The 24,697-nt window shown below is 38.4% G+C and overlaps 2 protein-coding genes across 6 annotated transcripts in view; both read left to right on the forward strand.

The window, feature by feature from the left end:
- pi4kaa (phosphatidylinositol 4-kinase, catalytic, alpha a) overlaps positions 1–3,563 on the forward strand; it is a 31,900-nt gene extending 28,337 nt beyond the window's left edge. For both annotated transcript variants that reach the window (XM_008423282.2, XM_008423283.2), the window contains exon 54: positions 104–3,563. In XM_008423282.2, coding sequence (XP_008421504.1) covers positions 104–155 — 52 coding nt within the window. In that variant the 3' untranslated portion in view covers positions 156–3,563. The remainder of the gene's footprint in view (positions 1–103) is intronic.
- Positions 3,564–4,340: 777 nt separating this feature from the next.
- Positions 4,341–22,513, forward strand: marveld2a (MARVEL domain containing 2a). 4 transcript variants are annotated; one of them, XM_008423286.2, is made up of 10 exons: positions 4,341–4,471; positions 6,213–6,264; positions 7,034–7,113; positions 9,432–10,412; positions 12,454–12,674; positions 14,122–14,157; positions 14,263–14,426; positions 17,371–17,542; positions 18,540–18,590; positions 20,168–22,513. In XM_008423286.2, exons 4-10 carry the CDS (start codon positions 9,449–9,451, stop codon positions 20,285–20,287), a joined length of 1,728 nt encoding a protein of 575 aa, XP_008421508.1. In that variant the 5' UTR covers positions 4,341–4,471; positions 6,213–6,264; positions 7,034–7,113; positions 9,432–9,448; the 3' UTR covers positions 20,288–22,513. The 4 variants fall into 4 exon arrangements, with proteins under 4 accessions (XP_008421508.1, XP_017163514.1, XP_008421506.1 ...); XM_017308025.1 differs by having other exon boundaries at positions 7,034–7,080; XM_008423284.2 differs by having other exon boundaries at positions 6,213–6,259.
- Positions 22,514–24,697: the final 2,184 nt, after the last annotated feature.

The following is a 24,697-nucleotide window of genomic DNA, read 5'->3' on the forward strand; positions in this document are numbered from 1 at the left end:
TTGCTGAAACCTGCAGATACYCCAGAACGTTGTCTGTCCCGTTCATTACAATGAAACTCCCCTTATGGAGTACCATGTGTTTTCTGTTGTTTCTTTTGAACAGGAGCAAAACGTATGACATGCTGCAGTACTACCAGAACCAGATTCCTTACTGAAGRCCGTCCAGCAGAACTCCGCTCCCACTGACTGAATCCACAGCAGCATCTGTAGGACGATCGTTACCGAGGACCTGACCAGACAGCAACTGGGYACTTTAACCCTCCAGTTTTACTCTACACACTATGATTTTATAATAATGTCYATGTATGTTTTAGAGAATTTCTCGACARGGATCTGAATTACCCTTTAACTTTTGTCTTGATGCTATGTTTTTTGTTAGTTTACCAGCAAACACTAAAGATTTACACTTGGAGAATGAGGTCAAAAAGGGATTCGGTTTCTGCTCGTCAAAGCAGGAACCTCACTGTGTTCATGGTGTTGCTGTGTTGTTACCCACTTTAATGCACTTTATAGATCAGCAATAGATCAGTAGATTCCTTAGAGATGAAAACAATCCAGATAGTATTGTAGACTTAGAAAAACATGAATAGAAGTTGTTATATAGGTAAAATATATATTCATATATATCATTACAAGAGTCAGTCCACATTTATTCTAACAGTAATCTGTAGTCAGTTAAAGGTATTAAGACAATAAGCTGTGATTTTACAGTAGTGTGTACTGTAGAATATTTACTGTAGAGTCACACAGGCAGCTTGTTCAGTCGTAGTTAGATGTTAACATTTACGTTCACCAGGGTTTTACAGCGAACCTCGTCCTCGTGTCGCACGTTTTGATGTCAGTRTTGATGGACACCCATTACAAAAAGGCAGTTTTCCACTACAGGAACTTACCAACCCATAACTTGAACTTACAGGGCTCTGCTGCTACTTCCACTTTCCGAAATGTTTTTAGCCTGGATGTTGCAGATTTGGTGGATGTAATTTTTTAGGTATGAAATGTCTGTAGAGTACTGGCGTTAAGAAAAACAGTGGCACTAATACACTCAAGAGTGAATTGTTTTATCTTTCTGTGTGAGACACAACGTAACGTTACTAATATTATCGCAAATTCTCAAAAACTGAGTATTAGAGATGCACCGATCAGGCTTTTCCCGGCCAATACCGATTCCAATTATGACTGTTTTCTTTTTTTATTTGTTTGTTTTTTTAAATAGCAGGGAAATGTGCTGTCAGTGTTTTGACAGAGGTAGTGTTAAACCCAACAGAAATTACAATATTGTTGCAACTTTGTGAGTAAACTCARAACAAAGTGCTTTAAAGTAGATACTGTTGGTTGATTGCATTTATTGAATTCGGGGAAAAAAGGTTTTATTATTATTTCACCATTTTGATCCAAGTCTGATCGCTGACCGATTGAGTGGTGCATCACTACAAAACATAAACTTACAATTTTAGCATTASTTCCACTAAGATGTAGGTTCAGAGCACCAGTCACAGTAATTTTCATTTGTTTCATCAGAAATGTTCCACTTTGCATCAAGTGTATTATTATTATTATTAACATTGTATTCCTAAATACATCATTATAAATCTAAGGTCACTAGTGAAATGTCATAAGAAATGGGTGAAATAGTCACACTGAGTGAGTGGACATTGATGACAGGTAATATTCTGGGCTAGAGCTTTTTTTTTTTATTTACAGAATACTATCAAAAAGCATTGCTRACAGGTAAAATAACAATAATGTTCCAGCAACAGTTCAGAGTTTCTTTAACTAAACATTTTTCCATCTTTTCTACCTGAAGCAAAAACGATATTTAAAAGTTATGAAACTTTTAAGTTGGAAGTTGGAAAAAGAGACAAGTTGCCCAACATAAACCACCTCAGACAAGGATAAAATCAGTCGCATTGGCTTTACAGATCCCTATCCATACTTGGAAAAATCAGTAATGTGAAATGCAAAGATGCGTTTCCTCCTAGTACTCTGATGCTTATTAGATGAGCAGCAGGTGGYGCTGCCTCATGGAAACAAGCCAAAAAAACTTAACTGGAGTTATCMCTGCCCTGTCTTAAAATGAAAAAGGTCCAAGCTTATTTCAAACATGTTTGACATGTTTTTAAATAACTACATGCAATGAGTCCCTTTGATTTTAGCCTGATCAAGATATATTATGGCAAATAAAAACTGAAGTTTGGAATGATCAGAAAGAAATATTTATGGATTTACTGACTCTTCTCATACAGTATTCAACATGACAAATATAGCAAATGTTTAAAGTTTTTTAAATGTGTAGTGTTACAAGTTTATGCCGTTACAAAGTCATTGACAATCTACTGCATTACTATGTAACAACTCTCTCTAAAGGGCATAAAAGAACTGGGGAAATAAGAGCTGCAAATATACCACATACTCTAAATCTGGATGTCCAAACACATTTCCTGAAAACGATCATGTCCCATTAGCTGTCATGTTAAAGTTGTTTTTCTTCTGTCTACRGACAAATAATGAGCCCGCATTAAAAATACAGCTGCAAGGTGGAGAACAGATGAAAAAGCACAAGTTCTAATTGTAGAAAGAGTGAGCATTTWTGCAACTTTTTACTTATTTCTTTCAGGTTTACCCTCTTAAATTTCGGATATTTTAATGTTGTATTCCSTKGGATTTCTTTTTCAGTAATCCCTAAATGTCTTTTTTTTYYYCYTTTCCCTTAATGACTCAGCTTTTCAGGGTCTGTCCTTACATTTATTTCCTGTCCAGTGAAGTTTGTCAGAATCAGTGCTTGCTGTTTTGAAACATTCCTCATATCATTATGTGTCTTTACATTTAAATCAAGCCTCTTGAAGACGGAGCTCAAGATGATATTACCTGATACAAGCCATTTACCCTACCCTCGGTAGAAAAACCTATAGTAACACTTGAGAAGAAAAARACTCAATTTATGCAATATATTTCTGTGTACTGACGCTTCATCTGAGTGCTGTATTGTATCTCCCTCTGTTACATTGCCGGGTATGTGTGTGTGCATGTGTGTCTACTTCTTTAGCTGTCTTCCTGCTGCTGTTGTGTTTGCAAATCGACCTGAAGTGTTCACCTCTGCTTTGATCAGAGAGATGTTTTTGAGATGTAAAGGAAATTCATCATGTCTACTGTTTTAATGTGTGTGTGTGTGTGTGTGTCTGTCTGTAAAGGTATCTTCATGAGGACCAGCAGAGTTTTAGGGTGTTTAGAGGGACGATGTTTACGGTGTCTTTCTCAGATCAGAGTCAGATAGAAAGCTTGAAAGCTTTTGGACTGATTTGTTTTTTCACACTCTAAAACATGTTATTGACCTCATTCTGATGGCATTATCTACATCTATATGCCACACCAAAACATGCAATAAGATTCACAGCTTTAAGATATCRTGTCTGAAATCCATTAATAAATGTCCTTATAAAGATTTCTGTGCAGACGTCAGTGTGTTTGTTTTGCTCAGTATATTTATGTATCATTGCACCTCTTAGATGGTCTGCTTTCTGAAACTGTAGTTATTTCYGCAATAAATGTGAACATTTTCACTACACTGTGACCCCTTTTTTTTTGGCACTATAGCAGCCTCTTCGTTAGTAGTTTGACAAGGAGAAGGAGAGGATTGGGAATCAAACCTGGGACGGCTGCGTTGAGAACTGGTGCTTCTTTATGGGATGGATTTCCTCATCSACCTGGTTCCACCCTTCTCACTAATTTTTGACTCGCGCTTGTTACTTTTTAGTCAACTTTGTGTCCCTGACTGCCTTCAGAAAAAACTAAAATTTTGTGGAATGATGCTAAGTTCCCAATTTCTTTATCAATTACTTTTGACTATTATTTCTGATAGTATGAAGCTTGCATACAGATAATATGACAGAATTRGGTAATATTTTGTCTTTATACAAGAAACTGCCTTTATTCTCTCACTCTTACCTTTTGATGTATTTGTTTTGAAATGTACAAAATGACATGGTGTGGTTCTTAAATTTTACCACAAAAAAAMTAATTTTAACATACCTATTAATCGGATCAATTAATATTAAAACCACAATCTTCTTGACGGTATCTAYTATACTATTCTATCTTACAAATTTTGATTTTTTGAAAGGGCGACAAACAGAAAGTTATTAGAAAATGGGTTTCGTGTATTCCTCTGTCTCATTTGTATTTATGACAATGCATTGTGTGAGCTCTCACTGTGGCTCGGATATGGGAACATTTTATTCAGACGCTTATTTACAGCTGACTGAGTCACAGAGTGAGTCACAGAGTGTGCTGTTCTCAGGTGTTATGCTGCTCTCAGGTGTTATGCTGAAACTCCGCCTCAGGTAAACTTCCCCCTCTGCGCGGTGACGTCAAAGGGATGGGCGGGTCACATGGTCTAGTACAGAGAAACCTGCGGTTTAATGTTACTGAAATGGGAGAAACAAGAAGTGGGGAACGAAGATAAGTGAATAAGGTAGGCGACCTTCTTCCCAACATCGTTTCGGTGGTACGGAGGAGAGCCCGCTAGAGGACACAAACAAAGAGGCTTTTTTTTAAAGGACTATTAAAGTTAAAAAGTCAGCTGTAAAAATGACGCTGCGTTAATTCGCGGCCACTTCGAGTGAAATTCACTCCTCCGCCGCCCTTTTTTACCGGATAAAAGCTATAAAATTAGCCGAAGTTAAAATGTAGCGCTTATTACACAAGAAAACAGACATTAAATACTTCATGAGTTAAAAAAATGCAGCTAAGAAAGGCTCTAGCCGACCATAACTCCTGCAGAGTTTCAGCCGCTGCCTCCTTAGGTTTATTTGTTATCACAGGCCTCCTCTACTGCACACAGTGCTCCTATTATTCTGGAAACAGAAGCATGCTGGGCTTTTTCTGCTTTGTGTTGTTGGGAAAAGTTTGGAAGTTTTGGTGTATTTTTATACTATTTGCTTGGAAGAAAAAAAATCCACCATAAACTAAACTTCATTTCTACTAATACCTCAATTTTGTATCATTATGGGAGTTCTATTATTAAAAATATTTTTATTATTCTAAAAGGTTAAAGGGGAAAAAAAAGCTTGAAAACTTAAGTTTGGCATATTTTAAAGTTATAAACAACATTTTAAAGAAGATTATATATATTTCTGATAAATACAGGTTGTAATATCAATTCAAAGTTAGGAAGCCAGTCGAAAAGGTGAAACTCCTATATATAGTTATAAATGTAACGTTTTTATTTACTTTTGTTATGTTGATGATAATGCATTTAATGAAAGCCCAAAATTCAGCTTTTAGACAAATTAGAATATTTTCTAATGAAAAAAAAGCAGCAAAGATCCATTGAAAGCTTAGTGGAAGAACACATGTGTTAGAAAAGGTTTTTGCTTGAAAATAACTATTTTCTTGTGTGTGAGCAAGTGCACAGATATATTTTATAGGTATAAAATGCTGAAAAATCCACTTGAAATAAGTAACAATATTTAGCCTGACCATATTAGCAAAACACACTGATTTTCTGATTTGCGACAGGAATGTGGTTAGATCAGTGGAATCATGTCCAACTAATACAGTAAATGAAATGAATCATGTAAACGTATTGCAACATTGATTTGTAACAGACTATGCTTCTGCCTGTCACACTAACCATTTCAAGTGGGTAGTTGTCATAAAGTAATGTAAAATGTTTCAACCACAGCTTATTTGCTGTTGAAGTCATTTTAACACCCTCTGAATCTCGATGTCTCCTGTTGATATGATGGAATGACAATATGTGGTCATATTGTTCATCTAGCGTTGTTTCAGAGATGCACTGCCCGATATTAATTAATAATTAATAAGCATAATTTTGTGCTTATTAATAAGCATAGAATTCAGTCCAATTTATGCTTTATTACTTATTTTACATTATATTTAAAACTCCTATTTGCACTTTCTGAATCATTTGAAAGGAGGTTTTTACATGTTTGTCTGAGTTCGTCCACTTATTGTTTTCGTCAGGCTCAGATTCTTTACTACTTATTTAACATTGGCTGTTCTACTCCTAACTGCACTGACTGAACAAATTAAAGAAGTTTTTGCATGTTTTTCTGTATCAGATCGATATCGGCCGATACTAAAAACCTCATAAATTATCTCATTGGTATGGGAAGTGGAAAAAGTTGTTTCAATCCGGTATTGAAACACTAGTTTTGAGATTGTTTTCTTTCTCTCTTTTTTTTTTTTAGAAGACTGCTGCTGTTCCTGGAGTTGACTTTACCCCATTTGCTTCAAGGTTCAGTATGTTAAAAGAACAAAACAATACTATTCTGCATACTTTGGTTATCATGTGTGATAATTTTAGTCACTGTTTCCTTTTCATCATCTTCAAATGATTTACTCCTGTGACGTCACAAGTTGATTTTATCCAAACAGCAGTCAGTCAATTCATTTTATTGATCAGCATTTTCTGAAACAACTTCTTAAATCCTCAGTGTCATTGTTGAGAAGACTTTAGACCTGAGCTGGCAGCGATCGCTTCAGAGTGTCCGACCACAACAGATCACGAGGAGTCCAATTCAAGTTCACTCTCTTTATGTAGAAAGTCACCAGAATGTACATACGTGTGTGTGTGTGTGCGTGCGTGCGTGCGTGCGTGCGTGCGTGCGTGCGTGCGTGTGTGTGGTTTCTGTAAACAAAGCAGAATAATACAAGTTAATTAGAACCACAGTTAAAACATAAACATAGAGATGAAGCAAAGTTGTACTTAAATACACTAAACAGCTAAATAAACCGGCATCTTACTTCTGATTAAACTTAAAGTCTGATATTATGAATTACCACACATTGAGGATATCGAGCTGCACACCTGTGTTGCATTCAGGGTGCATAGAAAATCCCATGTACAAGGCATGCCCTGTTGTACAGTCATGCTTGGTTTGAACCAAAGCAAATAGTCATCATGTGTAGATGACTGACCTGGATAGTGAACGTCGAGGTGAATCAGAAGCACAGATGTTTTTCAGTGTTTGTATTTCCTGTCTTCATTAGTGCTTGTTTGTCTCTACAGGTGATTCTGCGTTCATACAAGGTTTGCATTCTGACCTGCAAGCCAATGTAAGTCGTGTTGAGTGACTGCGTGTGAAAGAGGTATTGAAGCTCCTTCTTTGGTTTGTTTTTTTTAACCCTCTTCATTCTCCGGACTCGTCTGATTGGTTGTATAGAATGTATTTTTGTGCTGATTCCTGAAGCCGGCGGTAAGTGCAACATTCCTGGAAACGATGCGTGGCAATTCCAACAGCACCGTGGGAATTCATTCCTTTTTATTTAGCTGCAGCACAAAAATGCATTCTTGCCCCAGCTTGCATGGAGGGACAAATCTTCACTCATGAGGGCTTTTGGCTGAAGAGTGTTTTCTGTGGTGACTCTTAGCAGCTGTGTTGATTGCTCCATAGTTACTGCAAGAATGATTGGTATTTAGTCTTTATCTGGTGGTTTCTACTTCTCATATTTCCTACTTATTTGCCTGTCCTGTTGCAATATTAATTTCAGTTGTTAAATCTTTTACGCCAGTAGATAAATACACTAATGGGGACGAGACTTACAGCTTGGCCTGTCACCGTAACAGATTTTGCTGGACAACAATGTTTTCCAGGAATTATTGTGATAAACAATAATATTGTTATTATGGGACCATTTTAAACTGATATATTGATAATGGTTTAATGATGCAAAATTGCTCTCTCAAAGACCATTAATCATTAATTTTGTAAAGAACACTTGAGATGAAGCTGTAAGATATTTTCAATATTCAAAATAAAACACAACCAAGAACAATTAATAAAACAGAAACAAACACACACACAACCGAAAGCATAGATGAAATGGCTTATCAATTCTCTGTAATCAAAATTGCTCTTCAAAAAATATTAATCGAAGTGAAAATTATTGAGCTCATTTCAACTTATCATGTTATTGATTGTGACAGACTCACTTACAGGTATTTATTAATAATCAATAAAAATGAATTCTGTTTCTAATTATTGTGATAATGATGATAAAAAAAATATTTAAAAATTACTACAAATGTTACTGCATTCTGCAAGGGCTTCACAAAAACAAACTGCATAAAAAAATAATGCTTCCACATTATAAAACAAAATCTTCTTCACTACGTCAGCTGCATTCAGTAGTGGAACTCCACTGCTGAATAATATGTAATAATTTCATTCAGTCTTACTTTAAAATACATATAGTGTTTATTGATGATGTAAGGAGGAAATTGGCTTGAAACGTAACAATTTCAATCATACTGAGTTTTTGGAGTTGGTCTTTATCAGAGTTATCGCAGTCAAACAGGCTTAAAACTTCCTCAAGCAGAAGCAAGAAACATGACAAGTGATAATTACAAAGACAAACGTCTCACCAGACAGATTTAAAAAGGAGCAGCAAAAGCAAATGAGATGGATTAGCAGTTTGCCAACAACTGACGGCATCATACAGGACATGTTGCTGTGAAATATTGTCTCTGATGCCGTGATATTGAGCCGTTAGCAGGTCAGTTACAGTTGTGAGGTTTTCATACAGCAGCTGTCTTCATTCAGAGGCATCTTCAGACTCGTTGTAGGACTGACTGCTACTGGAGAGCCCAGAGCATCACCATCAATCACAAATCTTTGAAGGTGATATTAGATAAGACATGTAATTTCCCTTTGAGATAAGTAGTTTTTGAATTGAGTAAGTAAAATGATTTCTTGTTGTAAAGTTTTTATCAGAGATGCCAATAGACTTTCTCTGTGTTATATTCTCTTTTGTCTTAGTACACAGAGAGACAAACATGCAAAAAACAAATTCTATGCAAATGACGGAGAGTGACTGGAAAGAGGAAAACAGAGGAGCCCACACTGAAACTGGCAGTGGCAAGCAAACTAAAACCTAAATAAAGACGCTCATAGTAACAATAAAACCAGTAACTTTTCTCCAAAAATCTCTTAAAAATAACAACTGAACATTGAACTGAACTAATTTTGTGTTTGTAGGAGATGTGGGCATTTATCATATCGTTTCTCATTTATCGTGATAAATTTCTTATCACAATACAATTTTGATTCATTATTGTCCCAATAAATTCCAATTAATTATGTTTGACTGTCTACTGTTGGGATTGTTAGTTTTACTATTTTTCTCCACTATTTGCTCAATAAAGGCTTATAATTCGATATCAATACATTTGAAAATACGATGCGCATTTTAGTGATACAACTCAGTTTTTCATGTGACTGGTTTCCTAAAGGGGTTGCTGGGCCATTTGGTTACCTAAAACATATTTATCTTGTTGTCACTTTTATTATTATCACAATAGTACCCCAAAATATTGTGATAAAATGTTCAGTCCATGAAGCTGAACCGTAGTTTGTATCATGAACATTTTTCAGCACGACCTCTTCATTTTGTGTGGATGTTTCCAGGGACCATCAGCATCCTCATGTCCTATGGAGGAGGTTACCACGGACGCACTGAGCGTGTCCGCCAGTCGCCGTTTTATGACCAGGTTCCCCATGAGTCCTTACCCCTGCCCGAGTCGTACGACCTGCAGCCCCTGAGGGAGCAGAGGTCCCCCCATCTGGCCAAGAGCGCCGACCCTCTCCCTCCTCCGCCTCTGCCGGACCAGCCCCCCGTCGGCCCCGAGTTCGACCCCAGCGACAGCGAGCAGGACACCGACCCGGAGCCGGACCCCGCCATCGACATCAAGCCAGTCCACCGGTTCATCCCCGACTCCTGGAAGAACTTCTTCCGAGGGAGCAACCGCAGCAGCAAGAAGGCGTGGTCCATGCCCGAGTCCTCCAGCAACAACAACAACAGCACCACCGAGGGGGTGCGTTGCTCCCCGCCGCACTCCCCGTCCCTCCCTGGGTCCTACCGGGACCCGTACGGTGGCTCCGGGAGCAGCTACAACTCCGCCAAGGAGCTTCTAAATGGACAGGACGCCCATGAGTCAGTGTCGGGCCACACGCAGCACACAGCTCTGACCTACAGCGAGCGGGTGGAGGAGTACCACCAGCGTTATGGCTACATGAAGTCGTGGGCGGGGCTGCTGAGGATCCTGGGCTGCGTGGAGCTGCTGCTGGGGGCCGCTGTGTTCGCCTGCGTCTGCGCTTACATCCACAAAGACAATGAGTGGTACAACATGTTCGGCTACTCTTCTCCTGGAGGAGCGTACGGAGGAGGATATGGAGGAATGTACGGAGGAATGTACGGAGGATCGTACTACGCTGGGCCCAAGACTCCGTTTGTGCTGGTGGTGGCAGGACTGGCCTGGCTGGTGACTGTGATCCTGCTGGTGCTGGGGATGACCATGTACTACCGCACCATCCTGCTGGACTCCAACTGGTGGCCCCTGACCGAGTTCGTGTTAAACCTTGCTCTGGCCATACTGTACATGGCGGCAGGTAGGTTTAACCTGGGTAACGTGTCTAGTGTTTTTATTTTTATTTAATTTAATGTTTTTTGGTCTTAATAGAAGTGAATTCTGGAACCATGATTGTTTTTTGGTTTGATTTTAGTCAGTCCTTGATTGATTGAAATTGATTTTATTTTGATTAGTGGTGCACCAATGGCAGTTTTATGGCCAATCTGTCTGAAAAAGTTTCTACATATAGAGACAATGTTAATTAATTGCATTATAAGTTAAAATAAGATAAATAATTTCCATTCTGACGATTACTATTTTTGAAGTGGCAGTTTCCATTTTAATCCATAATATTTCATTTTATTCCTGGTTTCCTGGTTTCATTGTGTTTTTTATTAATTGTTTTCAGTTGTGTTTTATTTTAGACATTTAAAATACCTCCCAGTTAAAGTGAGCTGTGTGAAGCTGACACCCCACCCACGTCAAAAAATCCAGCAAATAGTCTGAATGGTTAGTGCTCCGTTTGTGCAGGTTTGTGCCGTTAAAATTTTCGTTTGTGCAGTTTTGGTTTCTGAGATATTAAACATTATTTTTTTAGGTCATCTAGAGTTCACCATCCCCCCATATCGCTCCAAAACAAACCAAAGTGGGCTAGTTCGTTAGTGCTCCGTTTGTGCAGGTTTGTGCCGTTAAAATTTTCGTTTGTGTAGCTTTCATCTTTGAGATATTAAAAGTTATAATTTTGGCCGATGACGTCACCATCCCCCCATATGCTCCAAAACAAACCAAAGTGGGCTAGTTCGTTAGTGCTCTGTTTGTGCAGGTTTGTGCCGTTAAAATTTTCGTTTGTGTAGCTTTCATCTTTGAGATATTAAAAGTTATAATTTTGGCCGATGACGTCACCGCCACCATTTGCTAGTTGCTTGAGCAAAGTTTTTGCAGAGTAAAACGGAAATGTGTCATTATTTCAAAGTTCATCCAAGTAATGTAGGCTACTTAATATTTAGTAAATATATTTTCAATGCAACGACTTTCATTTCATCCAATTTCTTACATTAAATGTGTATGGGCTTCAAGGATTTTGAAAAGCTCCACATGTTTTGCGAACTTTGACATAGTTCTCACACAACTGGGATTGGCTCCACCCACACTGTAGTGAGACCCACAACCCCCGATCTTGTTTTGGCGGCAGAGCAAGTGTAATTTCAACCTCTCGTTAATATTCTAGCGGTCTCAAATCGTTTTGAATAAGTCATTTTTGGAATTTTTTCAACCCCGATTTTGATTTTTGAACAAGGTAAAATCAAATTAATGCTCAACTAGCAAATTGGCCTTTATAGGCTCATGTAATTTTTTTACACGTTTGCTGCATAATCAGCAGACAGTACATCAACAATGTGAATATAATTCTTCAGACCACCTCCGAAATCAAAGCACAGTTGAACAGGTTATACACATTACGTTASGGTCAGGCTGCATGTCCTTTATTAGCAGGATTCAATTATTGTGGAGAGAAGCTACGTTCGTGAAAAAACATTGCTATCTTAAAACATTTCTTGAAATGAGACACATTTTTTCTTGTTCTAAGTCTTTATTGAAGTTCAAAACAAAATGTACACATTGTACAACAGCTGAGAATCTGAAGAATTACAAGAAGTAGCCCACACTTAGGTTTGATTTGGAACATGATAGGGTGACGGTGACGTCATCGGCCAAAATTATAACCTTTAATATCTCAAAGATGAAAGCTGCACAAACGAAAATTTTAACGGCACAAACCTGCACAAACGGAGCACTAACCATTCAGACTATTTGCTGGATTTTTTGACGTGGGTGGGGTGTCAGCTTCACGCAGGTGTTAAAGTGTGGTGTTTTCCGTTGTGTAAATGATCAAATTTATCTAATTAAGAGAAATTAGAGTTAAAATCCTGACCCTAATTTGTACTCTAGGTTACATCAGACTCCTCCAAAGATGAACTAATAGTCCCAGTTGATAAACCTGTTACTTTTAGAGGAACTGCACCTTTAATTTTCCCCCAGTTTCTGTCATGATGACAACTCCACCGTGTTTTCTTTCCCAGCCATCGTCTACGTCACAGACACCAATCGTGGAGGTCTCTGCTCCAACCCGGTCTTCAACAACCCAGTAAATGGGGCCTTCTGCAGAGTAGAAGCTGGTCAGACCGCCGCCATCATCTTCCTCTTCGTCACCATGGTCGTGTATCTGATTGGGGCCATTGTTTGTCTCAAGCTGTGGAGGCACGAGGCCGCCCGCAGGTACCAGGAGCAGTACGGCCAGCAGGTGAGAGCTTAGCCATGTGTGTGCGTGCGTGCGTGCGTGCGTGCGTGCGTGCGTGCGTGCGTGCATGTGTGTGTGTGTGTTTGTTTGTTTGTTCCTGTAGCTGGGCTAGGTTCTGGGATTTCTGGAATTACTGAGTAGTTCCTGTTATTAGTGGAAGTTCATTCCAACAAGATCTGCAGAGATGTTGGGACATATCTAATCACAGAATGTACCCCGCCTCCACACACACACACACACACCAGAGTAGGTGAATGAGTAGGTGTGGTCTGTGTAACAGATAAGGAAACTAAAACGGTGTCTGAAGCCTCCTGGGATTCCAGAAATCTTTTGACTTAAACTGTTATTTCTCTCAAAAGCAAACATGTTGGACATAATTTATTATTTTTTACTTTATAAGCATTTCTGTATAAAATGTAGACCATTCAAACCAGACAAGTGGTTTAATTTTCTGGTTTGATCTGACATACAGACCAAACCAGTTGTAACCTCAATACGCCTTTATTGAGGATGTAAACATCTATTTAAGAGATGTTTACGACCATCTTTTAAATACATGGTTGTAAACATATGTTGTTTACAACCATCAGCTACCACTGCAATGTTGCAGCATTGCAAATAAATATATAAGTTTATACTTGCTGGTAAATGTCAGGACAATGTTGCTTTTATTTTATTGCAACTTTTATTGCTCCAAGTTAAAATTTGAAAGGGGCCGTCAGCACAACGGCGTAATAGGGCCACTGTAAGTAGAAATAAAAAGGATTAATTTTCTGCCAAAAATACAACAGTTTTCTAGAAAAAAAAAACAAGGAAAATAACTGACATTTTTAGATTAGTCAGAGAAAGTTTCTAAAAACAAAAAAAAATACATTTCTGAGTGTCAAAAGTCAAAGTGGGCTTTTGAAACTCAGAAAATGTCCTAGAAAATTTCTGAGATTAATCTGAAAATGTAATTTTTTACCAAATGTGTTACTTTTCACACTCAGGAGTGTCCTTGATTTTTTTTTTCTAGAAAATTTCAGCGATTAATCGCAAAGCTTTTTGGTGGAAATCTCCTTTTCATTTTGTTTTGCTTTTTTCCCACCGTGGCCCTAAAGAGCCGACATATGATCAAATTTGATGGAGTTAATTATGGGGCAGTCCAGGAAGAAAACATTAGAGTCTGCATATGACCTGAGACTGTGGCAGAGGTTCAACATTCAGCTGAACAGTCACCATAAACACACAGGTCAGTTAGATCAACGCATATCCTTACAATGGGCCAGTGTTACAATGGCCTAGTCAAAGCTAATAGCTGCAATATATTCTGAAAATTATCGGCCCAAATTTTCTGATAATGTGTATCTTTAGATACTTCAGTGATTCTATGCAACATGTTGAGTTTTGAAGTGTTAAACTTACTTGTTGCAAGCAAAAAAACAATTTTCTTTCCTGTTTGTGTATTTAGATGGTGCCTTCTGAGATGCATGTTGTGCAGTCACTTGTAAGTACGCTGTTAGAAACTAACACTTTCATTTAAAAACAACACCCAATTGATATGCGTTTGATCTTTATAATCCCATTTATTTTGCTGCCTTTCTCTGCTCAGGCGGTTCCAGATTCTGCTCCGGCCCCCAGATTCCCAGAGCAGGTCCAAGGCTCCTCGGTCGTTCCCATCCTAGCTGCACCCAAACCACTTCCTCCAAAGGTCATTCAGGGAGCCATACCGTCGGGTCATATCCCCAAGCCGGTCATTGTGCCTGATTATCTTGCGTAAGTACTGCCGTAAATACAAAAGAAAGGGAAGTAGTGGAGTTTGCACCAGAAGTGTAAACAGCTGGATGGGTGTTCTTTGACATGTACCACCTACATAAGCATATACTCACTTTGGCAGAAATGATATTAGCTGTTGGCTGCAGCACAGTGCAGCCTCCCATATTGCAAAAAGGGTTCAGGAATAAGAGGTGGGCACAAGTTTTCCTCCAAGTTCCCTAGATCTAAGTTCAATTTACTAAAAGTGGAATGTGCTGGACAAACATTTTCAGAACATCTGTTGCTCTCATATTAATACCGGATAGAGGTGGTGTTGAGTTTGTATGGCAGCCAAAGGGGACGTAGACGGTCATAATGTTCTGCTCATTGATCTCCTGGATGTAGAAAACCTGGATATTTAATGAGGAGCGCTTTAATGAAAACAAATATTTTACCAATCGTATCTGGATCTTTTATAACAGTGTTTCTCAACCTTTTTTGGCCCAGCGCCCCCCTAGCCTTTATCCAGGTCCCTCACCCTCACTGACCATTATTTTATCATTAATATTACTATCACTATTGTAGATGTTTTAATTTTTATGCTTGTTTCTGTATTTATCATCAAATAATTTCCCAGAGAACAAAAAAGTTATGGGAATAGAAATTATTTTCACAAGCGTCTATGAAAAATGCAATGAACATTCAAGTTAAAATAGGTAGGCCTTGCAGCAGCCAATCAGAGTGGAAAAAATATTCTTATTTTGTGCCATTTTCTAGTTGTTAAATATTCCACAAAATAACCAGATAAAAGATGTACAACATGCCAGTTTAAACTTTGAACTATTTGCAAACCGACTGAGCTCTGCAACATTAAAACATGGATAGAACTGTAACTACATTAATCATAGCTCTTCTTCTCTTCAGTGTTTGTCAGTTTCTGGTGGTGCAGCTCTGTGCTGCCTTCAGGAGAATGGGACATCAGAGTATCATCCATAAAATTTCACCCACATGGCATTTATTGTGCAAACCTGAGCTTTCAGTGGGAAAACAAAAGTTCCAGATCTTTTTAATGCCATACAAATATGAGACAGAAACATGGATTATATCTTTATATAAACCTGTCTATTGATTATAGATTAATAGTTTTACTGGGCTGAAATTACCAAGAATAAATCTGGTTCTTAATCAAATTCTAATGAGTCAAATTGAAAGTGTCATGGAGTCATCAGCCTCATGACATTAACACTGACATGAAAAATAATATTGAAGAAATAAACATATCTAATTAAAAACATAAATAAGTGATCAGTTCTTTACTGTTATGGTCTGTAAGATATATTTATTCTCAGTACTAGATGTGGTCTCAACAAACCCATGGCACTTCAACAATATTATTTTACCTTTTATCTGGAAATAGTGTCTGTTTATTCTTGCCATACAGTTTTTTTATTTTTTAAAGTCCACGGGAGGGCAGACTCCTCTAACTATAAGTTAGTTAAATTCTGTGTGGGACGGCGGCGTCCCCTGCTAAAGGACGGCGGAGTCCTCTATGAAATAGTTAAATTCCGCAAAGGACGGCGGAGTCCTCTATAGTTAGTTAAATTCCTGCAAAGGACAACGGGAGTTTGTTTTTTTATTTTTATTTTTTAAATTTCTCTCTTTCTCACTGTTTATTTCTGTTTTTATTTTAATTATGTAAAGCACTTTGAAATGCCTTGCTGCTGAAATGTGCTATACAAATAAAATTTGATTGATTGATTGATTGATACAGTCCTCTGTATTAATTATTGGTCGAAAGGTCTTGCCATACCAGTTTATTCCTCTGTATTTACTTTAGTTTCTTAGTTTATTCTTGCATTTTGTTCTTCATTAATTTCCATTAGTTTCATTTGATTAGTTTTATCCTCTCTTGGTTTATTGCTATGTCCACGTTAGTTTCTTTCCTGTAGCTACATTTATGTGATCATTTATTGACGCTTCACTCATCAAATGCAGCTCCTCCTAATCGTCATGTGTTTCACATCATGTGTTGATTTTTTCACTGTTCAGCGTCGGATTCTCTGTTTTTATGCCATAATTCACATCTAGTTCGTCGCTCCGTTTCATATCCTGCTTCTCCTGTTTCAGAGTTTTGCGCAATGTGCGTTTCTTTGTTTTGTTTTTTTTATTATTTTTACCGCGTATGGTGCAGGGCGGTCGGGAAGCGTATTGATGGGGAAAAGGCAGACTGACATAAACCTTTTAAAACAAGGGAAACAATTTATGCATTCTGGTTATTGAAATTTAAAAGTGCTGTGTTCTATCACACCCGTTTCATACCGGACCACTTACAGCACCGTGTTAACGCTATAAAATGAACGCTCTCTATCGTGGTATCACCCATGGAGGGATTTCTTGATTTCTTTATTGAAATTGGTTTCATTTTTCAGAGGGATAAACAGTGAGGGTATCGTGATTTTAGCWACCAGTAGCAGGAGAACGAAGCTGCGCCAAGAAGCTAACAGAAGCTAACAAACACTGAATAGAAGAAGAGCTGCCATTGATACAGTTGCAGTCAAGCATGATTTAATGTTACACAATACAGTTTTACCAAGTTTCTCAAAGTCTAAACTGGTATTGTTGTGCATTTAAGATGTAAACTTTACCTTCGACCAAACGCCCCCCAAAGGCATCCCAGCGCCACCTTTTGTAAAAATGTCCACCAGCGCCCCCTGCCGTCCTTTGAACGCCCCTGGGGGACGGTGCCGCCCACGTTGAGAACCGTTATTTTAGAAGATCCGATAAAGTCACAAAAAAGTGACTGAAACTGAAAAGTTTCAGTCACTTTTCCCGACTGTAGCCCCGCTACAGTCGGGATTAGCATGATGCTAAAACGGATGTTTTAGCATATTTTATGAGAACAAACAAAAAAAGAAGTGAGATTATGAAAACAGTCATGTTTTCAGTGTTGTTGGCTGATTTGCAGGAAGTACCCAGCAATCCGGTCCGATGAAGAGCGGGACCAGTACCGAGCCGTGTTCAACGACCAGTACGCAGAGTACAAGGAGCTCCACGCCGACGTGCAGGCCACACTGAAAAAGTTTGATGAGATGGACACCATGATGCGCAGTCTGCCTCAGAACCCCAGCACCCAAACGGTGACTGGTCACACATACACACACACACACACACACTCCTCAGACTTTATATTATTCAGTATTTAAACTTTTCCAGAACAGCACAAACTACAGAACTCGTAAATATAAGTTTTTTTAATATTATCATGTTCATTTGTGTGAAGCTGCAGAAAGAGGTTGTACAAAACAATTGCTGCATGTTGACCTTTTCACACTTCTTGTTACTGCAGGTAGTTCCTTTATTTGTTGAGTTTTTCTGGCCCACATATTTTGCAGGTCTCTCTTAGGGTTATTGTTTTTTCTATTTTTATGAAAAAGGACAGTTCTCACAACATTGCTCCTTACTTTTTATTCCGAGGACTTAAATCCAGTTAAATAAGCTCCGGCATGGCTTTAAATAGGCCGTTCATGCTGGAATATGCCTGAATTAAAACAATTCTGTTGACGAGCAGGAGTTAAAATGACTTTTTACCTATACAAAATTAAATGATCACGTGACATCTACATCTACATATATTTATTCAGTTGAGTGTTTTATTAATTAATAACAGAATTTTTTGTATTTATTTGTCTAATTTTGAACGAAACTGCTTTCCATATAAAGAAGTAGGGAGTCATTAAAAGAAAAAGGAAAACAGGAAATCTTTCAGGAGACAAATACGTTTTCACAGCACTGATGCAGTAAATAATGGGAAATGTGTTGATCTACTGTAATCCAGTGAGCTTCATTCTGACTGCTTTGTGTTTATGTGTTGGTAACAGGGAGCAGCCCAGACTCTCTGCTTGTTCAGAAAAATTCCTTCCATTGTCCGCGCTGTCAAACTGCGCCTCGTTACTCCGTCCCGTCACTTCCTCCGTTTCTACTTCCTCTTCCTGCTCCCCCCGCCTCCACCCTCAGATTCCTTATCAGCTCCATTCAAGCCGCTGTTTGAATACTGTCTCACTGCGCCTGATTTACATACACAGTTTCACTCCGTCACCATCTCACCTGAGATAAATACTTCCTCTGTGTTTGCAGGAGGTGGAGCGCATCAACAAGATCCTGCAGGAGTATCAGAAGAAGAAAAATGTGAGCTCAGTGTCTTTCTTCCTCTGTGGGGTTTGGATGGTTATCACAACTTTATCTGTAGTGAAGCAAGTGGAAACTCCCATTTTGTAGATCCATTGCACATAGATTAATGTTCTCCACATCAATTGTCTAGATCAGGTGAAGGTTCCAGAACAGCTGCAGCTGTCTGTGTGACTCCAAGTCTCTGATGTTTGACTGGAATATAAACTCATAAGAAATCGTACATTTTTAACATCTTTAACTTTCCCGCCCCTTCAAAAAAGTGTAAGTGAACAAAATAAATCAGATAAACTTATAAGATGTCTTCAGATTCCCACACACAGAATATGTACCGTATTTTCCGCACTATAAGGCTCACCTAAAATCCTTCAATTTCCTCAAAAGCTAACAGTGCGCCTTATATGTGGACCAATATTGAGCTACAACAGGTCTAGCAACTACGGTAAGCAGCCGCCGACTTCATTTTTGCCCATAGAAGAAGAAGTGCGCGGTGCATGCTGGGATAGTTGTCAGAACGCTGGGTTGTAATCTGTTAATAAAGTTTGACTGACCTATCTACCTACCGACCTGATAATTACGCCGTCTGCAGGTCATGTAGCACCACGTTCTCCACAAACATGCTGTGCGCAAACGGAGAAGGGTGACCATCGTCCGACCACGCCCCGGCCCAGTCGCGSAAGGCTCTCCTCGCCGACCCGAGTCGGACTGTTTTGTTGACATTCTTTATGTCAACAAAGTAGCTTTAGATATTCATCCGGGGTGCTTCGACTAGGGTTACCAAGGGACCAGCCCCTATACACTTAAAGCCGGGGGGTCGGGGGAAGAGAGACAGAGACTGCAGCGGCAGCGTGTCGGTTGGTCTGTGTTACCCAGAAAGCAGTTGGGCACAATATTGCAACACCAACACCGTGAGTGAAACAATGACTGGGGCAGACTACTATATAAAGAACTCGGGGACCACTTTATTATTACACATCCACATTTGTAGAGTATGGAACAAATTGCGTCTCATATAGGTTCACTACGGGACGGGTGGTAACTGTAGCGTCTATTCTATGTGCCTTATAATGCGGTGCGTCTTATATATGAATTAAGTTTTAAAATAGGCCATTCATGGAAAGTGCACCTTATAATCCAGCGCGCTTTATAGTGCGGAAAATACGGAAGTTTGCTCAAAGTGAGGGAGCTACGATGGAAGTTTTTTTTTAATCTTTTTAAAATTTCATGTTAGATAGTCAACTCACTTGTCTTAAACTTGACCTGCAGATACCCTGAGATCATTAAAGCTGCTGAGCTATATCGCATCAACCGAAACAAAAAAGCATATTGTAATTAAAGTTTTGGCCAACATCACGTCCAGGTGCCACCAGCTTCCACATTTTCACATTCTGAAATGGAAAAAAATAATAACAGAACAATGTGGATTCCTGATTGCATTTTAACTGGACAGCAAAGCTCAGGGAATGAAGACGTATCAGATTTCCATCCTCACACAGAACAAAGTTGTTAAGTTCTGTAAGAAGAAACGAGGAGGAAACTGGAGCTTAATCTCCCTGTGACTCATGTTTCTGTTGCAGGACCCGACTTTCCTGGAGAAGAAGGAGCGTTGCGAGTATTTGAAGAGCAAACTGTCGCACATCAAACAGAGGATACAGGAATACGACAAAGTCATGGAGTGGAACGACGGATACAGCTAAAGCTAGAGCTGCTGTCTGAGGCAGAGCGACTCCAGGGGTGAAGATGGGACTAAAGAGGCAAACGAAGCCTGATTAAAACTGAAAAAGGGCACTGACAGCTACTGAGGCTTTTTTATAAATCTGTTGTCTGTCAGAAGCGTTTTTAAAGCTTACAAGTGGGAAATGAAAAGGGCAAACATGCTTCATCATTCCTGAAGATGATCAGATTGGTTTTCATGTGATCGGGCGATCTGTTAATCTCCTCAAAGCAGCTGGTCACCACGGCTACAAGTAACGGTAAACAAAATCTTCACATCAGCACTTCTCAGAGCTTTTCTTGACTACAGTCAACTCATTGAGTTATTCAAATACATTTCACCGCACTGTAGCGCACAAGACGTTACACACCGCGTGTGTGTGAAACTTCAAATTAGATTTAATGATATTGTGTCTGGTAGCACTCCAAAGTATCTGTTTTATTTCAGATTAGGAGAGATCGGGACTTGATTTTCCCTATTTAAATTTTTTCTTTAACAATTTCAATGAGCAAAGTTCATTATGAGAAGAAATATCAGCCTTACATTTACATTTTTTATGACTTCCCACAATAAACATGATTTATTTGTGTTGGTAAGAGAAGTGGCGTCACAGTGCTGCAAATCAGGGTTTTGCTAGTTGATTTCAAACAAAGTTAAAATGATCATAGAGTTGGTACTGAAAACTTTTTTTTGGTTGCCATTATAACTAAACAGCCGTCTTCAGTTTGTCATGCAGCATAATATAATGCTGATGCAGATACACTTTATGTAAATTTCATTCCTTTTTTCACTGAAAAAAAATTGACCAATTTATATCTTCTTAAATCAAAAATATTAGATAAAAAAAAAAATCTTGCTAGCCATTTTTATTGCTTACATTTTAACATGATGGTAAGTACCAGTGAGAAGATTCCCTTATGTTAAGTTTGACTAAATACTGCAAGTTTTTTGGGCTTTTTTGCTGGGAATACACTAAAATATTCTTTAGACCAACAAAGGAGAAAATATTCAACCCAAAACGTTTGTGAACCGTACATTGTTCTTTTACTAAGACAGACGTCTCCATTTCAGACCGCCGATAGTTTCTTTTCTACCATGTTTCATTTAAATATTGCGAGTTTGATTTATTCCTAAACAGTTAAAAACTAAAGAATTCTCTATAAAATGTTTTTATTACAAACATAATAAAATAATAGCCAATGAGTAATTTTATCTTGGTGATTTTGTTCCCCGGTGGAAAAAGTTTGGACAGTAGAGAAAGTAGATCCTCATCTTAGGATTTCTAAAATGGCCACCAATGTTTCAAAATTCACGATAAACTTCACTGTAATAAGTTCAACCTTCCTGTAATCCATGTTGAAGTTAAATTTCAATGGTAATAAAGAATGAGCAGAAAAATAAAGAATATTAAGGCCAAAAAAAGTAATCTATAACAATAGATGAAAAGTTGCTCTCCATGGGTAGAAACCATTTAATTTAAATGTGGTGTTTTTGTTTGTTTTGTTTTTTGCAGCTGTGAAGTCTGACTTGTTTTGAGGCAAATTTTCTCAGGGTATAATAAACTGAACTAGTGCTGATAGGAAGAATTGGTTTGTTTCAAAGTCCACCCCAGCACAATGCATGTGTGTGTGTGTCCTTGGGTGTGAACAAATGTGAGGAAAAACCACAAGCTCTTTGTTTAAAAGTGGTCTGAATATGCAATTAAATATATATATAAACACCATAGGACTGATTGTAAATGTAGCCAAACCGTAGAATTTCACAACACGCACTGCTATCAGGTGAAAATGTTTGCACTGAATCACTGGGAGATCTTTAAAAAAAACGTTTGCCTTATTCCTGTCACTGGTTATCTCCTCTTCATTTCTGTGGCAGAGTTTGTGTTGCTAATTTAAAAATGTCCTGAAAACTTTTAACTTCTGGGAGGACTGTTTTTACTGCTACTCTGTCCCTTTTTTAATGCAGCTGTCTTGTAATGTGAAATATATATACGTACATTGAACGTTTGATGTTTAATGCTGTTCTACCATTTCAGAGAATAAAAATACATGTTTTGTGCTTTTTCACTTAAAAATATCTTGCTTATCTAGATTTCTGTTCTTTTTAACATTTTAAGCATCTATAGTTTTTTTTTTTTATGTTTCAATGAAAATGTAACTGTGACAATAATGTGCGTTTCTCTAATTAAAGTAACCACGTGATGCCTTTAGATGCAGTCCTGCTGTTTTTTGTTCTTTTTAGATAAATATAATGGACAAATATTAATGAACAACTATTTAATTTCTATTTAAAGAACCATTCAAAATGTTAAATAGGTGCAGCTTTAATGTGTTTAACCCTCTTGCGGTCTTAGCATGACACTCAGAAGACGCACAGCAGATCTCACGGTCAGACAGCAGGGATGTAGGGGATTGTCCCATCAGACTGTCAGTTCCTGGAACCACACACATGCAAAAGACAAAACAGCTGGGAATCAAGGGGTTGTCCCATCAGACCATCTGGAATCATGAACACGAAAAAAAACCTTGTAAAAGTGCAACACTGCCTTAAAGCCACAGGAGGATTTTAGATGACATTTGTTAAGTAATATTGTTGTGGCATAATGTGCAACCTGAGCATTTTAGGTTGGCTAAGAAGATCGTTCTCCCGCCTTGCGTAAAGTGAGATGACTGGTAGTTGCAAAACAGCTTTTCTGTTGCAGAACAATCAATCAAATGGAATCAAGTGGAAATGTTTTTGTTGGCTCTCTTTGCCTCAATCATCTCTTTACATCATCTTGTGTTCTGTATGAGACACAGAAACTGGGATGGGTTGTAAAAGGCATGGATGTTGAAGGCTAATGTTAAAGCTCCTGCCTTTTCTGCAGTGGCTAGTAAGAGGCGACTCAAATGGCTTCAAAAAGAATACGCAAGGCAGAATAATTCAAATTCTGCCTTGATATGCAACCTAAATATTTATGTGGTGAGACACTGATCTAAGTTGTCAGCTGCTGTTTTCTACTACATAACGTTCAGAGGACAAGTTGGGGCTTGCTCAGGTAGTTTATCTGAGATCTGCACTAACTGCAGCTTTAAATGGTGTTTATGAAGAGAGAAAAAGAATCCAAACCTCAGTTGTGCTGTGTGAAAAAGTGATTGCCCCCTAAAGCTACTAACTGGTTGGACCACATTTAGCAGCAACAAATCTAGTCAAGGGTTACAAGTGTTTTCCAGCTGTGGAGAAATTTTAGCCGCTCAATCATTTTTGGAGGATTGTTCTAATTCAGACAGACTGGAGGGTTTTCCAGCCTTTTTAAGATTATGCCACAGCAGTTCTACTTCAAGATGGTTTGGTTGATGGCAGAATTCAAGGTTCCGTTTATTATCCTGAAGCAGCAAAACGGCCATCATACTACCACCACCATGATTTACTGTTTTTTTTTCTGAAATGTGTTACTTTCACACCAGATGTAACGTGACACACACCTTACAAAGAGTTTGGCTTTGGTCTCGTCAGTCCACAGAATGTTTTCCCAGAAGTCTTGGGGATCATCATGATGTGTTGTTAGGAAATTGAGAAGAGCCTTAATGTTCTGTCAACAAAGTACTCTTTAAATCTGGACTTCTCATGGGAGGAAGGCCAAAGACCCCCTTACTTGACAGACATGTGGGTCCTTCCACTCTTCAGATGTTGCTGTGGGGTCTACTGTGACCTCTTGAATGAGTCAGCGCGTCGCCATTGGGTTAATTCTGAAGGGTCGGCTGCTCCTGGGAGGATTTACCACCGTGTTGACCACTGTGATTACCTGGAATCACAAAGCTTTAGGGACTGAAACTAAAGCCCTTTTCAGACTGGTGGATCCCAATTACATTCTATCTCATTTGTTCCTGAATTTCTTTGGATCTCTTTGGATCTCTGATGTCAAGCTTTTGTGTCTTTGTCAGACCAGTCCCATTTAAGTGAAGTATTGATTGAGAACAGTTTTTCCCCCTTTAAAGTAAACACCGTCATTTAAAAACTTCCTTTTGTGTTTTCCTGCGTTTTCTTTGACTGATACATTTAAACTGGTTTAATGTTCTGAAACAGCAAAGTGTGACAAACATGCAAAACATAGTAAGTTAGGAAGTAGGCAAACATTATTTCACACCCTGCAAGTCAAGGTAGAAATTGCCCTATATGATCAAAAATACAAACCATGCTGCACGTCTTGCTAATTGATAAAAATATGAGCTATTTATTATAGCCTTTAGTAAATATATTCATTTTAACAGTATGCTATCACAGTAGCTGTTGCTTTATTTGTGTAAATATAATTTTGAACATTTGCATATTTTTTAAGTTTGAGTGAAATTTTTTCCTCAGGTGGAAATTTTTACTTATATTTATATTATTCATATTCGGTCTTAATTTTGCT

The sequence above is a fragment of the Poecilia reticulata genome, linkage group LG12, assembly GCF_000633615.1.
Source record: "Poecilia reticulata strain Guanapo linkage group LG12, Guppy_female_1.0+MT, whole genome shotgun sequence".
NCBI classification, from domain to species: domain Eukaryota; kingdom Metazoa; phylum Chordata; class Actinopteri; order Cyprinodontiformes; family Poeciliidae; genus Poecilia; species Poecilia reticulata.

Coding starts and splice junctions, on each gene's coding strand:
- marveld2a (XM_008423286.2), top strand. CDS start 9,449: ATGTCCTATGGAGGAGGTTACCACGGACGCACTGAGCGTGTCCGCCAG. Junction 12,675..14,121: donor AGGAGCAGTACGGCCAGCAG/GTGAGAGCTTAG, acceptor TTGTGTATTTAG/ATGGTGCCTTCTGAGATGCA. Junction 14,427..17,370: donor ATTGTGCCTGATTATCTTGC/GTAAGTACTGCC, acceptor GCTGATTTGCAG/GAAGTACCCAGCAATCCGGT.